General features: G+C 39.6%; 1 protein-coding gene across 4 annotated transcripts in view; it reads right to left on the bottom strand.

Moving 5' to 3' along the window:
* Positions 1–140: 140 nt before the first annotated feature.
* RPE (ribulose-5-phosphate-3-epimerase) overlaps positions 141–17,764 on the bottom strand; it is an 18,075-nt gene continuing 451 nt past the window's right edge. For 2 of the 4 annotated variants that reach the window (XM_005874186.2, XM_014546055.1), the window contains exons 2-6: positions 10,343–10,422; positions 5,581–5,720; positions 5,053–5,187; positions 4,182–4,268; positions 141–1,779 (exon numbers count right to left, since the gene is read on the bottom strand). In XM_005874186.2, coding sequence (XP_005874248.1) covers positions 1,657–1,779; positions 4,182–4,268; positions 5,053–5,187; positions 5,581–5,720; positions 10,343–10,422 — 565 coding nt within the window. In that variant the 3' untranslated portion in view covers positions 141–1,656. The remainder of the gene's footprint in view (positions 1,780–4,181; positions 4,269–5,052; positions 5,188–5,580; positions 5,721–10,342; positions 10,423–17,764) is intronic. The other 2 variants (XM_014546058.1, XM_014546057.1) reach the window with 1 other exon arrangement.

Below are 17,764 nucleotides of genomic sequence, written 5' to 3' on the forward strand. Positions count from 1 at the left end.
TTGTGTTGTCTGATTTGATAAAACGCCACCTATACATGGCACAAAACTTTCCTCCTAAGCCAAAATACATGTTAAGAAACACATTTTTACCTTGTAATGTAGAATAAAACCAAGCAAACTCTATTCCATACATGTTCTTATTTTCAATTACTTTTTTCTTAAAATTCACAGTAGTCTAAAGAAGTTCAATGACACTGGTCCTGTTATTTCTTGCCATATGTATTACATAGCAAGAGTATTTGCAATAATTAAGTGACTGACATATTTGTTGTCAAAATATGATTTGGGACACAATTATAAATATTTAGTTTATGGAATGATTCTGTACCTTGCCATCTCTTAGCCTACCTGGTCTTTCTTGGATTAATAAAATACATATCCTTTAGGGTCAAAATCCATAGTTCTGGGATATCCTCAGCAATCTGGTTCTGCTACAGGGTCAAGTTAGACTGGAAATAAGACAATGTTAAGAAGCTTCCTTTGCCTAATCCACCTCCCAAGGCCTCCAGTTGTAAAAAGAGTACAGACCAGAAATCCTGTGCCCTACTGAGTCTTTTCTGTGCTTGTAGCCTATTGCTGAGCTTCAGTGTCTTCATTTTTAAAAAACGGGGACAAAGATACCTGTCTGCCCACTCACAGGAGTGATTCAAAGATTTAATGAGATTAGCAAAGTACTTTATTACCTACAAAACATAAACTTTATAATGATAGCTACTTTGTACCGAGCATCCTCAATTCTATGCCAGTTCTAGGAATAATGGTGGAAGCTTTACATATGTAAGAGTATCTTTTTTCATCCTCAACACAACCCTGCAGTTATTATAACTAAATTCAATGTATAAATCAGTTAATAGAAGCTCAAAGATGTTGGTTGATTTGATTTGCTAAGTGAAATTTGGAAAGGGGAAGAGTAAATTCAATCTTACTTCCAAAAAGAGGCTTTTTTTTCCCTTTCTGCTCAGAACTAGCACATTACCTCACATCCTTACAAACGGTCGGTGTGATTAAGGGGAGATGGTGGGCAAATCAATGAATCATCTGCCCTTGCAGCAAAGCTAACAGAACACCTGATAAAATCTATGTATTTTACAACAGACCCAAAACTCCTGGGCTTCAGACATGGTTTTCTTATATCATATATAAGGTGCAAAGTGAAAAAATAGATGTTTTAGAAGCAAGAAGAATACGGTATGCTATCCCAGCCATAGATTTTCCCTAACTTCTATTCTACTGATAACGCATAGAGACAAACCAAAAATGACAAGGAACAGGAAAGACATTAGAACTTACTTTGCTTTTTGAAAACAGCCAAGAAACAATAGAAATTTCTTTTTAGAAGTGGAGAAAAACATTTTTCATAGTAGCTATTGTGCCTTCCTTAGGCATTAAGACACATTTCTATTTATAACCTTAATACAACCGTATTTTTACTCTTTATAAAAATCAAGTCTCCCAGTAAAAATGGCATTTCACCCCACTAATCTTTAAATCCCTTCACTAAATTTCTAACCTCTTGGGACATTCTGCACAACAGATGTTAGTCACTGGAATGAATTGCTCAGAAAAGCAGCACTGTTGTGATATGAGTTGGTAGTCAATATTCTTGTTCTCCAGTAAAAGCATTTCATGAGCAGAGACACTGGACTCCTTGTGCTTTCATCGATCAAGAGAACGTTTCTGAGCAGCTTCTGAGCAAACATTTCTTAACAGGTTGATCACAGATCTCGGGTCTTCACTCCTCATAATGGCACTGCCAGACACAATCATGTTAGCTCCTGCCTGGAAGAAGTAAACACTTAGTTATGCTTCTAAGAAAGACACAGAAAAGCCTAAAACAGAATTCCTGGACTCGAGTTTCTACCCTTGCATCTGTCAGTCAGCACTTAAACTGTACAAAAGCCACTTGGAGATGAACAGATTGAAGAAAAAAGTTAAAATGCTTAACAAATAAGGCTGTGAAATGGTTTTTAAACGTGTCTGAGAAATCACTGACTTTTTAAGTAACAAACTCTAAATAAGCTATACTGCATCTTTGCTAATAATTATCTTTAATCCTCAACTCTATTAAGGTTTTTCCAATATATACCAATATTTCCATAGCTTCTAAAAAAACTACCTTTTAATTTTGAATTATGTAGATGAATTGGTGGATAGTCTGAAAGGACAATGTTGCTAAAATGTGAAGTTATGTATAAAATACAGCAACATTCAATAATTTCTCATTTTGAGGCTAGAAGGAATGGAAAGTCTCACTTAGGCTTCACTGTAGCCAGAATGGCTTTAAGGTGGCTTAAAGAATCTCAAGGTGTTCTTAAATATAAAAATAAAAATAAAGGAAAGGAAATAATACCCATCAAAATTTAGCTCTGTGCTTCCTAGGATTTGACTTGAGGAGGGAAACCCAATCGATGACGTGATTCATTGCCAAAAGAAAGGGGGAACCACTGAAGCTGAAGAAAATTTTCCCAATGAGATGCTGTCACTCTATGATACAGTGTACTTACTACAGGTCTAAGAACATTCCTCATAAAAATGAAAAAGTTTCATGTGCTACAATAATCTTTTAATGTAAACAGGAATAGCATAATGGCAAGGAGTAGTTTAGCAAAAAGAATTCCACAGGGAGTCAAAGCATATATGCTCACTGAACATTTGGGCAGCTCCTCTTCCATACTTATCACAGCCCAGCTTTTGACAAGTATTAAGCAGAAAAGTGTGGCATTTATACAAAAACTAGAAGTGCAGATTAGACAAGGTTGCTTAGTAAGAACAGGCCACTTCAATCACCTGCAGTGCTATAGGAAGGGCTGGCATCCTCTTAATGAAGCTCAGGATCCTAACTCAGCTCAGCTAACTACTCAGAACTCATCCCAGCTCAACACAGAGGGTTAGGGGTATCCAGAGATCAGATCCAGAATTTCAACAAAAATGGCCCTAGTCAGTTCTTACAAGAGACAAATTGGTAATAAAAATACCTAAGTTCTACAGAGTAACAATTTTTTCCCTTTATAAGAAGGTATGCTTTCTTTCTCTATTTGGACAAATGACTAATTCCAAGGCCCTGGAACTTAATGATCTTCTAAAGTCTGGCATTCAGTATATTCTTTTTCAAAAGGGAACTTTCTTCAACATTACTGAGATAACCAAACTTAATATTTAATGATTATGTGATTTTAGAATATTCACTTATTGCTCTTTATTTTCCTATTAGTGCCCTGGTGCACAGATTCATGCACCATTGAAAAGAAATTAATTAGAAGGTGGCCGGCGGGGCGAGAAGGGCCGGACATGCCCTGGAGCCAACCTCCCACAGTCCCTCCCTGGCCGGCCAAAACTGGGGTGCAATATAACTCAGAGGGCATCTGCAGAATGAGGGGGGTCCCTGGCCTGCGGGGATCAGGCCGAAACCAGCTCTCTGACATCCCTCTGAGAGGTCCTGGCGTGCAGGAGGGCACTCTGCAAAGTTGCTGGCGTAAAGGGTGTGGAACGCAAATGCAAGTGTGCAGTAAACCAGATTCGGGCCGAAAGTGCCCCAGTAACAACATAGTCCACGACCGAAGGTGGAATCGCGCAGCCCCACGAGGAATCAGGCTCCCTCCTCTCTGGTTTCAGGGTGCATCACCCGAGAACCGCCACTGCCAAGTCACTGTAGCTCTGCAGCTCCTGCATTGAGTGTCTTACCCTGGTGGTCAGTGTGTGTCATAGCAACCAGTTGGACACTTAGCATATTAGCCTTTTACATAGAGAGTTCTACATTTGAACAAAAATACTTTTCCACCCTAGCTGGCTCAGTGGATAGAGCGTTGGCCCATGGACAGAAGGGTCCTGGGTTTGATTCCAGTCAAGGGCATGTTCGTTGGTTGCAGGTTCCCCAGCCCTGGTTGGGGTGCAAGCAGGAGGCAACCAATTGATGTGTCTGTCTCACATAAATATTTCTCTCTTTCTCTCCCTCTCCCTCTCCCTCCCACTATCTCTAAAAATCAATGGAAAAATATCCTCAGGTGAGGATTAACAAAAAACAAAACAAAACAAAAAAACACACAACACCACACACAAATATTTCCAAGATAGAAAGGTAACTTAGGAAATGTAAAGGAAATCTCTTTGGCCCACAAGACAATGACCTGGACATCACATCTGACAGGAAAATGGTCTAAGTCACAGTTGAGGCACAGTCTCACCTCTGCACATTTATGGATAGTGTCAGGACCTACTCCACCATCGACCTCTATGTCCAAAGACGGGAACTGGGTCCGCAACCAGTGGACCTAGATATACACAAGGAAATAAGTGACTCCTAAAGTAGATATGATGGGGATGGGGACACAACCAAAAAAAAACAAACAAAAAACCTCAAACAGCCAATATCACCCACTAAAATAGGACTCCAAATGTCTCACACAGTAACTTCATAACAATACAAACTATGGGGAAAACTTCCCTTTTAATATACTGAAACAAATTAAGTTTCCCAAAAGCAAGCTTTGTTCTTTTTGGCAAACGGCATTAAATTTGTCATGGCTTTTCAGAGAACATACTTCATGGTAAAAAGACAAAACCCTCAATATTCAGTGAAAACTCCCAAAAGCTCTAAAGCAGTGGTTCTCAACCTTCCTAATGCCGCGACCCTTTAATACAGTTCCTCATGTTGTGGTGACCCCCAATTTCATTGTTACAAATTGAACATAATTAAAGCATAGTGATTAATCACAAAAACAATATGTAATTATATATGTGTTTTCCGATGGTCTTAGGCGACCCCTGTGAAAGGGTTGTTCGGCCCCCAAAGGGGTCGCGACCCACAGGTTGAGAATCACTGCTCTAAAGGCTATAGAAATAATGGTTTGGGAAGAAAATTTCAAGGTTAAAATGTAGTATCTTTTCTGATTTCCAGACCTAAATCTTTTACAGCATTTATCATAATGTATTAAGTAATCTGTAGGCATTTCCATGTCTCCACCTTCAGAACAGGGCATATACAAGTGATTTAATATATACTTATTGAATGAGCAGTCATAAGAGCTTCACCCCAGAATCAAATCCTTCTTTTACCTTTGGCATCATATCTTCCATGAATTTCTGCCCTCCAAACCCAGGTTCCACTGTCATAACCAAGGCCATATCTATTTGATTAGCCCACGGTGCCAAATACTCAACTGTAGTTCCTGGTTTGATGGCAAGACCAACCTGTGACAGAGACAAATGTGCTAAATCACATTAACAATCACTTCCACATTACATTTATTACTGTGGCATATCAGGCCCAGTAGAAATACCTATTCTCAAAAAAGGAGAATACATACATAAAAGGAATGGGTAAATTGTTCGGACTCTATAATTATTTAAAAAGTCAACTAGGCTATTAAATGTAAATGTTTCTAAAAAAGCAGTCATAATCAGAAGAATTATTACACATTATTTTACTTATACAAAAAACAAGTTATACTTAATACACTGGCTTCCCAATGAAGAACAGCTGCCTAAGTCTGGTCTTAGAAATGTAAGAAATGCCTTCCACCAAATCTTCCCAACTCTGAGCGTGAGTAGTATAAAACATTACTGTCATGGCTGACCTCTCACCTTCATCCCATTCTCCCGAATGTCTTTAATCAAAGCCCCTGGGTTCTCAGTAGCCTCGAGATGAAAGGTGTACTGATTAGCTCCTGCTACCGCCATTGGTTTTACCCACTGTTCGGGCCTCGACACCATCATGTGCATGTCTAGAAAGAAAAGACACATCTCCTAAATATTACCAAAAGGAAAATACCTGGCTCATACTACTGAAGCCAACCTGTAGTTTTCCCCATTTTGTATACATACTCTTCTGACATCACAATAATTTTTAAATAATTACACTTCTGTATAAGTAGCCTCCTTTTATCCTGAAGATTAGGTTTTGGTTAAACTCATTCACACACACACACACACACACACACACACACACACACACACACATTTTTGTACAATAAGCATCTGTTGCTGTATATGGAAAGTAATGACTAGAAATCAGGAAACCTAGGTCCAGGTCTAGTAAATATGACTCAAAAAAACCCTTTTTAAAAAGTCATTATCTGTGAAAACTGTCTTCATTTATAAAATAAGAAAGCTAAATTAAGTGATTCTCTTCACCAGTATTTTATTGAGCACTTACTGCACCATTAACTATTTTAAGGCCCTAGGGATAGAGCAAAACGACAAACAAAAATCTGCTGTCATGAGGATTACATTCTTAGCAGGAGAGACAAACCATAAAAAAATTAAGTAAATACAATACACACTAGGATGACAATTAACAAAGCCAGTGTGGCTGGGGCGTGGAGCAATGGGGAGAGTAAATGAGGTCAGAGAGGCACGGGGTGAGGAGACAGTACTGAGCTCTGCAGGCCATTAGGTTTTATTCCAAATGAGATGAGAAAAACACCACTGGATTTTAAGTGAGGATGTGACAAAATCTGACTTAGAAAGCCATGGCCATCACCCAGGTGAGAAAGGATGACGGTAATAATTGAGGATGTTGGGAAGTGGTGGGATTCTGGGTGTGTCCTGAACATAGAACCAACAGGAGCTGCTGTGGATTCGATTTTGGACAGTGAGAGGAGAGGCAGAATGGTGCAAGGATTGGGGCTGGAGTAACCAGAACAGAACTCCATTAACTGAGAGGCAAAACTGCAGGAGGAAGCATGAATTGGAAGGGGAGAAGGACATGTTAACTAAAAGAAGTCTGACATGCATCCTAATTCTGAAGCTTGAATCATGTAAATATTATATTAGGTAAAACAGGTCTGACCTTCTTAAACATCTTGACTTGTAACTTAATAGCATTTAATAAGAAGAAGGCAGGTTAAAAGAGGCTAAATCAAGAAATAATCATTGTGAAGAAGAAAACAGTAAATACATACCCCTGTGCAGGATTGATGGTAGTGAGAAGACTTGAGTTTTTTGTTTTACTAAAGGAAGCACATTTCTGACATAGCTTAACTTATTAAAGAAAAAAATCCTAGTATTCCAGAAGTCAAGTAAGATTATGAAATGCACTAAGGCTTTGAAAAACTGTCAGGAAGAGTATACCACTTGACTAATGACACAAAGATTCAAGTTTATATTTCTAAACAAAAGGAAGAAAAAATAGAACACATCTTAATAGATAACACACAGTTTTTAAAAGACAGACTCTATTTGGTGTTTCTTATTTCTCTGTATTATAAACAAGGAAAATTCAATCTAGTTTAAAATATCTGGTTTACTCATTCCTTAAGTTACCAGACTGCTACGTCATTCCATTCCTCCCATGCAGTAACCACTAGCAGCGCTCACTGGAGACTCTCTAGCACTCAGGCAGTCAGTGGTTCAGTGAATCTGCCTGTAGTTAAACACACCGAGATGAGCAGTTCCCAAATGTTCTATTATCAGGTTCCCTTTACACTCTTAATATTACTGAAGACCCCAAAAAGCACTGCTGATATTGGTTATATTTACCTGTATTTAATGTATTAGAAATTCAAATTAAGAAAATGTTGACCAGCCACTGTGACTCAATGGTTGAGCTTCGACCTATAAAACCAGGACATCACAGTTCGATTCCCAGTCAGGGCACAAGCCTGGGTTGTAGGCTCATGCAGGAGGCAGCCGATGGGTGGTTCTCTCTCATCATTGATGTTTCTGTCTCTCTCTCTCTCACCTTTCCTCGCTGGAATCAATAAAAAATATATTTAAAAAAAAGGAAAAGAAAGAAAAAGAAAATGTTTATGTCTACTTATCAATTCATTTAAAAATAAGCAATAATAAATTTATGATGTTAATGTAAGAGTGGTGTTATTTTACATTTTTGCAAGTCTCTAACATCTGGCTTAACAGAAGACATCTGTATTCTTACATCTGCTCTACATTCACTCTGTTACAATATGTTGTTTTATATGAAGAACATAAAAAAGTACATAAAAAAGGGAGGTGTACATTAATAGCCTTTTCAGACAAGTGTGGATATTCTACTTCTACACCAAAATTCAGCAAGTGGTTACTTTTAAAAAGGTTGGCTGAAATGTGGAATCTGTAAACCCTACCAATGACCTTTTCTACTTTGTTGCACTAAAACCTGTTGGTCTATCTTATAATATAAATGGATCTTTCAAGTATTGGTTCACTGAATTACACAGATCTTCTAAGTAAGATACATTTCATTATATGCTATAAAAAAAAGCACATTTATTACATCACAACAGATCTCATCACTATAGAAAAGCTCTTAGTAGTAGGAATTAGTCAAGCTCATAGCAGCAGATACATGTTTATCAAAATTCTAATTTTCACTTGCAAGCTCTACCTTTATCAGGGAGCAACAAAAGCTAATACGGTCTTTTCCTTGAAGTGACAGGCTAACTTAGATAATTTTTTTTAAAATGTCAGTAAAATACCAAGTCTGATAACCACAGTTCAATCTGTCAGTTGTTCTTGCACGTGAAAATGGTGTTCATAACAAAAGCAGACAGTTCAGTCACAACAGAAACAATGGCCTAAGAGGTTTTCCTGGAGAAAACCATCACACTCCAGCATGCAGCAGAGGTGCCTTATATGTACATTCTACTTTGTCACACACAATATTAAGAAGACATGCATTCAAGGATCAAGATTTACTAAAATTAATAATTTGCACTATCTCATTACAGATACTATGAACACATCACGATGAAGAATGTTAATGACTACTTGTAGAGTTGAATATCACTGCCTTGACTTGAGCTAAGGCAGCAGCAAACTAACTCACCATTACTTCTGCATCCTCAGAACAAATATGGCAAATAATACTGTAATATAAAGATAGTTTTGATCTCATACACAACTGAAAGGGATTCCCATGGGCCCTCAGACCAAATTTGAAGACCACTGATCTGGATAATAGCAAAAACAGACTTTTCCCTACCACTTTATTCCTTAAATGGTTATTCATACTCAGTACTAAGATTAAACAATTAAGAACTCTAGCAGTTATACATACAACTTGTGGTTTAATTCCTAGAATATATTCACGTATCAATTATCCAATAGCCAAGATCCAAGACTTAAACGAAACATACTTCTTAATTAAAAAAAGAAAAGATCACAAAATGCAACATTAAAGCAGAGAGAGTCCATTCTTCTTTATTTTAGACCCAATTCTAGAAAGGTTAATTAGTGACTTTATCAGCAAATAAACTAAAACAGGAAGAAAAAGCAGATTGTATGTGGTGGTGGCAGTAGGGTTGGTAAGAGGAGAAGCACTTACAGTAGGACACACAAACGGCAGTGAGAAGTGACACTAGGAGCCATACACAAAGCTGAAACAGAGGACTCTGTGGCCACTGTATAGGGGGACAAACAAGGCTACTTATTTCATCCACCTCTGATAGTCAGAAGAACAAATTTACATTGGAAAATTCTATAATTTGGAAATTGCAAAATGGCGAACATGTTGATGGAACACTGTTTTCCTCTTGCCACATAAATAGGTGATAATGTACATTTTCTTTGGTTCACTCAAAGTGAATGGACACTACAGAGAGGCTCTGTCCAACAGCACTTTCTACAATGATGGCCATGTTCCATAGTGGTATTATACAATACAGCAGTCACTAGCCACGTGTGCCTGAGAACTTGCAATATGGTTAATACCACTGAGAAACTTATGTACAAGAGATTTGGCAAGTGAGGCACTGCTAGCTTAGTTTAAAAGAGCAGCAACAATATATGGGCTGAATTCATTTTCCATTAGAAGTAACTTCTAGGTTACTGTGTGATCTTATAAACCTTAATTCACAATATCCTACAGCATTGAAGTGGGAACATATATAAGCCCCACTTGCAGAAAGTTCCAATTTGCATGAAATAATTGGCTCCATTTCTAGACCATAAAAATCAATCCATAAATTCACTTAACATTACACTGAGCCCCAATCTTGTTTCTATGCTTAGCTCTAGGAAATCTCTACAATCAGGGAATTTACAGTCTAATAAAAATAACCTCAGATTAAAGGAAGTTCTAAGAAGAATATCCAGAAGCTGGTATAACTGGATAAGGGTTAACTTAAGATAGGATGCTTAGAAAGGCCTCTCTGAGGAAATGAGAAATGATCCAAGGCCAAAAGATGAGGCAGACCTAGACAAGTGAATAGCTTTCCAGGCAAGAAATTAGCAAAAGTCCCAAGGCCCTGAGACAGGCAAGAGTTTGGCTTATTATAGGCAGCCAATGAAGCCCCAGCACAGATAGGGGGAAAAGGGGTTCTAGATGAAACTGAAAGTTGAGAAATCAACCATCTTTTCCTTTACTTGAGCAACACATCCAGCTTCAGATGGCGTAACACCCACTTACCAAAGAAAGGGTCCTGGCCTAGCTGCTTTCGGAGGCTTTCTACCACAGGGTGACCAAAGGTGATGTTGGGAACAAAATGCCTACAAGACAAACAAAATCTTACTCTGAAAATATTTTCAATATGTATTCTGATGGGGGTAGAGGGGAATGTCTGTGATTATACTATTTTTCAATTTAATACTTAATGTCATCAATATTAAACAATACTAAAATTATCTGAATAATTTTGGATTTACAAAGCAGTATCTCCTTGATATTTGAACAAATCATAATAATGTTAAATAATGATTTAACTCTGTAATTCATAATCCCAGACGGGTAGAACTAGAAAGATGACAAAATCAAAACCCAGAAGTTATATGACTTGCCCAAGTCATATACAGTGGAAGCTCATTTCTCGAACTTAATTCATCCTTGAAGGCTGTTTGAAAACGGAGTCATTTTTTCCCATTAGGAATAATGTAAATTGAATTAATCCATTCCAGACCCCAAATGATTCCGTTTTAACCTTTCTTATATACAGTACCTGTCTATTGTACTGTTTAACCTATAAATCAGTGGTTCTCAACCTGTGGGTCGAGAACAATGAAAATACATCCTGCATATCAGATATTTACATTACGATTCATAACAGTAGCAAAATTACAGTTATGAAGTAGCAACAAAAATAATTTTATGGTTGGGGGTCACCACAACATGAGGAACTGTATTAAAGGGTCCCGGCATTAGGAAGGTTGAGAACGACTGCAAACACTTTAAAAACAAAAAGGACATTAAATGTAAATGAAAATTTAACAAAAAGGAAAGAAAATATACAGTAAAAAAATGAAAATTTAGCAATAATTATAAGCAGCAACAAAAGCAAAAACAAAACAAAAAAACCACACGAAAATATTCACAGCATAATATCCTGAGGTTTTAACAGTGGTAAACTGACTCATATTTGCCCATTCTTTCCTTTATTTGTCACCTGAGATGCATGATTGATCATACAGGTATCAGCATGAAAGGGTTGTCAGGTGGAGCAGTAAATTGTTCCAGATGGGAAATGTTCAAGAAAAAGTCCCTCTGTACTAGTTAGAAAGTTCTGGACTGTAATATGGATCTTTCATATCCTAGTTTGTTATAGGCTGGTTGAGGCTACTTTTAATCCTATACCACAGGGCACTAAATGACAGTTTATTTAAACTTTCAGCCTTATGAAATAAACGTGTTATATGAAAAACATAGAATAAATAACTTCCTTAAGTCAACCAATTAATTATTTGTGGGGCAAGAATCAAAGTAAGTTTTCCAAGTATCAGACCCAAAGAACTTAACCATCGTCCTACTCCTGTTAGTCCTCGAGTTCTATTAAGCACCATGCTGGTTGCTTTAGAGTACTGTATTTTATTAAAAAAAATACATGTAAGAGTCCCTGCCTAGCCCAGAAAATGCTACAATCTCATTGGCAAGAGATGCCTAATAACTCACCAGAATTCATGACCTACTGTTATTGGATAGTTGATAGGAAGCCAATGCAGACAACCAAGGACCACATTTCCCAACTCCCTTTACATCCAGTTGGCCCATATGACTAGTCTTCACCAGTGGGACTGTGAGCTTAAGTTATGTGTGTCACTGCAGAGCCCAATAGGTTAAATAGTATTCCTTTTCTGTGCTCATTTTACCCTTCTGCCAATAAAGAAGCCCTTAAGGAATAAAAAAGCCACAGGATAAATAGTCTATGGCCGGCCCTTGGATCAGACTGTCCAATCTCAGTGGGAAGGTGGGGGTGGGTGGGAAGAGATCAATCAAAGAACTTGTATCCATATATACATAATCCATGGACAGACAATAGGGTGAATGAAGGCCTGGAGCGGGGAGCAGGGGTGGCCTAGAAGGAGGCAATGTGGGAAGAAAGGGGACATATGTAACACTTTCAAAAATAAAGATTAAAAAAACGTCTATGCCACTGAACTTTATCAGGGAAGGACATTCACACTGAATTGTTACATGAATGAGAAATAAACTTGATAATGTGAAGCCACTGGAATATAGGCTTTATTTGTTAAAAGTAATAGGTATTACCCTATATGAGGATTGCAAGAAAAGCTAAACAATAACAAGTAGACAAGAGGTAAAACCAGTTCCAGAGGCAAGGAGTATAGCATTTTACAAGAGGGGGGAAGATCATGAGATTTACAGAACAGAATTTTAAAGGTGGAAAAATAAATGAAGCAAAGGCAGAAATAAACAAGTTATGCTCAAAGAAGGAGGAAGATGGTGTTTACCAGATTGGTTAGTGTGAAAAAGGCAGGAAACCGACTGTGTCACAGTAAGGGTATCAAATGCTGGGCTCAGTGTTCAGATTTCATCCTGCTATAAATATGAAATGAGGTTTTAAAATAAAAAGCAAATAAAAAATAAGATGCAAATAATAAAATAGGAAGGGACTGGGGACTAAATTGGAAGAAGGGAGGTAATAGGTGTTGGCAAATGACAAGGAACAATAACAGAAACAAAAACAGGTAAAGGATTTGTTAACTGGTAAGATGGGGGTGTGGTGGAGAGAATACACCATGGTTAAGATTTTAAGTTTAGATGACCAGCTGAATGAGTGTTAAACTGAGATTTTAACAGTTTAAACTTGTATGGACCAGGCACCATTCTAAGCACTTTCCATGTGTTAACTCATTAAAACTTACAAGTCTATGAGGTAGATACTACATTATCTGTATTTTATTGAGGAGGAAAAGAGGCCGAAGGTCATACAACCAGGTAGTGCTGGAGGCAAGCGTTAAAGGCAGGCAACCTGGCTCCAAAGTTCAAGCTCTTTAGAGTCTCACCTGCCCCTCCACCAACAAACTAATAACGAACAGAAAAAGCAAATCCAGGTGAGGAAAGTTAAGAGGGAGAGGTGAGGGTTCAGGACACATCTGAGAGGGGCTGGTGAGATGGATGGGTACAGACACGTTCACTCACACTCCTTGGTCCTTGGTGGTTGGGGTTTTAGCATTTAGGAAGTCATCTAACATTTGCCTAAGAGCAACAATTGCTAGGGTTATGCCTAAGAGGTTTATTATGTTTACTTACAACTTGGAAGTAAGGGTCAGAGAAGGAGGCAGTGAGGCTTAATGAATATTATACAACTCTGGAATTGAAAGATTAGTATTTCGTTCACTGTCTGGCCTTGGAAATACAGGCATACCTTGTTTTATTGCACCTCAAAGGTGTGTTTTTTGTTGGTGGTGATTTTACACAAACTGAAGGGAAGACCCCCACCAGTAAAAAGATAACGAGAACTCACTTTATTGCAATCCTCACTTTATTACAGTGGTCTGGAATAGAACTCAGTATCTCTGAGGTATGCCTGTACATTTGTTGTCTCAAATTTAGGTTTCATTTATCATGAAAATAAGCATCACCACATCTTGAGAAAATATGAGAATAAAACAAATATACTTTTACTTCATTGAGAAACAGAAGCAGACTGTATAAAACTACTGACCCCCAAATTATATGACAAATTGTGCTACTGAAGATCAATTAAATGCACCACGTTCACCAAGTACACTGGGAGAACAAAAATGCACCAATACCCTAAGAAACCAAAGGCTTATAGCTAAACCGTAACAAAAAAAGGCTACAAACGCAAACATGAATTCAGGGTGACCAAAAATTTGCTTGACAACAGTAACCAGGTGAACACTTACAACAAAAGGATTTATAGGCTCTACTCCAAGCCTACTGACACCAAAAAGGGGCTGGGAATCTGAATTCTTAAGTGCACAGGGAGCTCTTATCAGACCAGCTTGGAAAACACTAAAATATTTCACTCTAATGAAGAAAATTTTATCAAGGAAGTCTGCTTCATTATTACATTATGGTCTTTTTTTTCCTTGAGGGTACTTTTGGGAGTAAAGTCTGCAAAAAATAAAATTCAATAAAAAATACTTTTCCCCCAGAAAACTACTGAAATTAAACTATAATTATTTACTGTAACACAGGGATACAATTATTTTAGCTCATCATGTTCCATCAACCCTAAGCTTTGTTTACAATGGTCGCGCAATATATTTTAGACATATCAAACCTTTACCAGAACTCTCAAAAAAGCAAAGATGATAAGAGACGGACTAACTTTGATATAAAATGTCAAAGACTAACCAGAAAACAATTCCTGTGAACCAGGACTCACAAACTCATATGTTTACAAGGACTAGCAGGTAACATGGAGAAGCAAAACAGTGAATAAAGAACACCTGGCCTGGCTAATGGTGGCTGTCATTCATCTCCAGCCTATCGGGGCCTTGTGAGACTGGACCAGTACTGGCAAACCTTTGGATGCCTTTCGAAAGTCAGATTTTTAGTATTAATATGAAACCTCCCCAATTTTAAATTCTGGTAATTAACTTAGAAATTGCTTATTTGCAACCTAGCTGGTTTGGCTCAGTGGATAGAGCATCAGCCTGCAGACCAAAGAGACCTGGGTTCGAATCCAGTCAAGGACATGTGCCTTGGTTGCAGGCTCCTCCCTGGCCAGGGCCCTGGTTGGGGCGCATGCAGGAGGCAACCAATCCATGCGTTTCTCTCACATCGATGTTTCTGTCTTTCCCGCTCTCTAAGACAGCGGTTCTCAACCTGTGGGTCTCGACCCCTTTGGGGTTCAAATGATCCTTTCACAGGGGTCACCTAAGACCATCGGAAAACACATATATAATTACATATTGTTTTTGTGATCAATCACTATGCTTTAATTATGTTCAATTTGTAACAATGAAATTGGGGGTCACCACAACATGAGGAACTGTATTAAAGGGTCATGGCATTAGGAAGGTTGAGAACCACTGCTCTAAGAGATCAATGGGAAAGTATCCTCAAATGAGGATTAACAAAAAAAAAGAAAAGAAAAGAAATTGCTTATTTGCTGTTTCCACATGTAGGACCAACACATTTCCAGTTACCATCCTGTCATGATGAATTTATGTGTGTTCTAACTTTCTTTTCCTCTTGTCCTTTATTTCAAATATCTAACCATACCAGTGCCCCACCTCCCACCAGGTTTCCAGAACTTGTTTCTGACTTTCAAGATGAAGACATTCAGTTTAATAAGAAGAGAAATGGAGTCTTAGTGGGAAGGTGGGGGGACGAGAAAAGAACACACACACACCCAAACTCAGTGTAATGTTGGAGAATTTCAAAGGGAGCCAGGAGAGAAAAGCATGGAAACGGTACCTGGAGGGAAGGAAACTGTGGTTGGCCACGTGGGGAAAGGAGTCCACCAGCACCCCCGCCCCCACCTTTTCATGCCCCTGGCCTAGGGGACACTGCAGCTCAGCCTGGCTTTACCTCTTCTGGTGGGACGGTCAGGAAGGCGCTGAACCTGCTTAAACTGGTCTCCTCCTTTGTAATAGGGTAATAGGAATAGTAGCTGATAGCTCAAAAAGGGGTGAAGCTTAAAAGGGAAAGGGTTTTTAAGTGGTGTGTGCAGAATTTAGTTCTTTCATACTAACATGTATCTTGCAGAGGGGGAGAAGGGTCAATAAAAAAAAATACTTTTATCTTCATCTTGGGATTATGATACAGCCTTTCATTTATTGGATCAACTATAACTAAGCTTGTTATGGTGCTTTACCCGCAACGAATAGAGCTGAACCAGAAAGACAGATTCTGTTATCAGGGAGCTTACAGTGTAGTAGGAGAGATGAAATGGGAACAAAAGTAGTGTATAAATTATCAGTTGCTCTGTAAGGAGGGAGAATGTCTTAGCCATCCTCTGCAAGCCCACAACCCACAGAAGACATGTATTTCTGAGACAACACAGCGTTTGCCTGCTCCCCATCCTGGCTCCACCGTTTCCTAGCTAGGACACCCCCGAGAGTGACTTGATCTCTTCGCATTTGATTCCTCACTGTCAAAAGCCGGTGATGACGACAGCACCCACCTCTTAAAAGTGGTGTGAGTGCCCTAGCCGGTTTGGCTCAGTGGATAGAGCGTCGGCCTGCGGACTGAAGGGTCCCAGGTTCGATTCCGGTCAAGGGCATGTGCCTTGGTTTCGGGCACATCCCCAGTGGGAGGTGTGCAGGAGGCAGCTGATCGATGTTTCTCTCCCATCGATGTTTCTAACTCTCTATCCCTCTCCCTTCCTCTCTGTAAAAAATCAATTAAATATATTTAAAAAAAAAAAGTGGCATGAGTTAATTCCAAAAGGCACCACTGGGACAGAAATAGCTAAGAGCTATTGTTATCATTAATATTCCCAGTTTTGGTGAACACACTTATGCAAAGCCAAACTGTTCTCTGTGTCTGATAGGCTACCTACACATCCATGCAGCCTGTTCCATCCTGAAACCCCTGGGTGTCTCTGACACAAAAATGTAGCTACACGCCGTTCAGTATATCACCTGTGAAAGTTCAGGGCTTTCGAGCAAAGCTGTCCAAAAAAAAAAAAAAGGACAGAAGTCGAATGACATACGATAGCAAACTAAAAATCAAGCTTTTGTCCGAGGCGATATTTACTAATTTTCTTACACTCTGAGCCCGGAGTTCCCGGGGTACTCGAAGGTCAAGATTTTGCCATTCTCAGGTGGTCAAACCAGGAAGGCAGAAGGGAAAGAGAAGCCACGGATTTAACCACGCAAAGGAAGACAAAACTCTTATAAGAGGAGCGACGTTAAACACAGAAGTAACGGATCCTCTTTCGTCAACAACACAACTTGCAAACGTGCATGGGGGCACGCAGGGGCTTTACCCACATGAAACACCTGCGTCCCGACCCCGGGCCTCGGGAAGGCGGTTGGGATCGTCCGGCCGGTCATCCGCGGGGCGAACCCCAGGAGAGAGATCCGAGCTGCAACCAGACAGCGTCTCACCGCCTCGTCCAGGTTTGTACCTCATTTTATTCTCAAATTAAGAAACCAGCACCATCCTGGCTGCAAACAGTATCAGGTGCTGTAATCGCCGTGCTTAAAAAAGACTTACAAAAAACCCCCAAAAAACCCAACAACAACAACAACAAACGGGCTCCCCGCAGAGCAGGGTCCCTGGAAACAGACAGCAAAGTCACAATTGGAACCAAGATCCAACCAACCATCACGAATCTACGACAGGCCGGGCGCCGTGAACTTGAACCCGCGCCGCCGCCTCGTTCCATCTTCTCCCCAAGATGACGACTAAGCGGCAGGTCCGACTCCGACTCGCACTTTTTCACGCAGCGACACCGGCTCTACCAGGTGCGAGGGCGAGTCCGGGGACCCCGGGCGGCAGCACTCGGGCCCTCGCTCCGGGTGCCCGGTGTGGAGCCCCCGGCGTGGCCACCAACCCCCCACGTGATATGAACTTGGGCAAGTCATGCCTACCCCTCGGGCCTCAGTTTCCCTCACCGAACCTGAGAGGGGCGTCCTGGAGGTGGAGGTCGCTTCCGGGTGCGGAGGGCCAGGC

Source organism: Myotis brandtii, unplaced genomic scaffold (assembly GCF_000412655.1).
Source record: "Myotis brandtii unplaced genomic scaffold, ASM41265v1 scaffold43, whole genome shotgun sequence".
NCBI classification, from domain to species: Eukaryota; Metazoa; Chordata; class Mammalia; order Chiroptera; family Vespertilionidae; genus Myotis; species Myotis brandtii.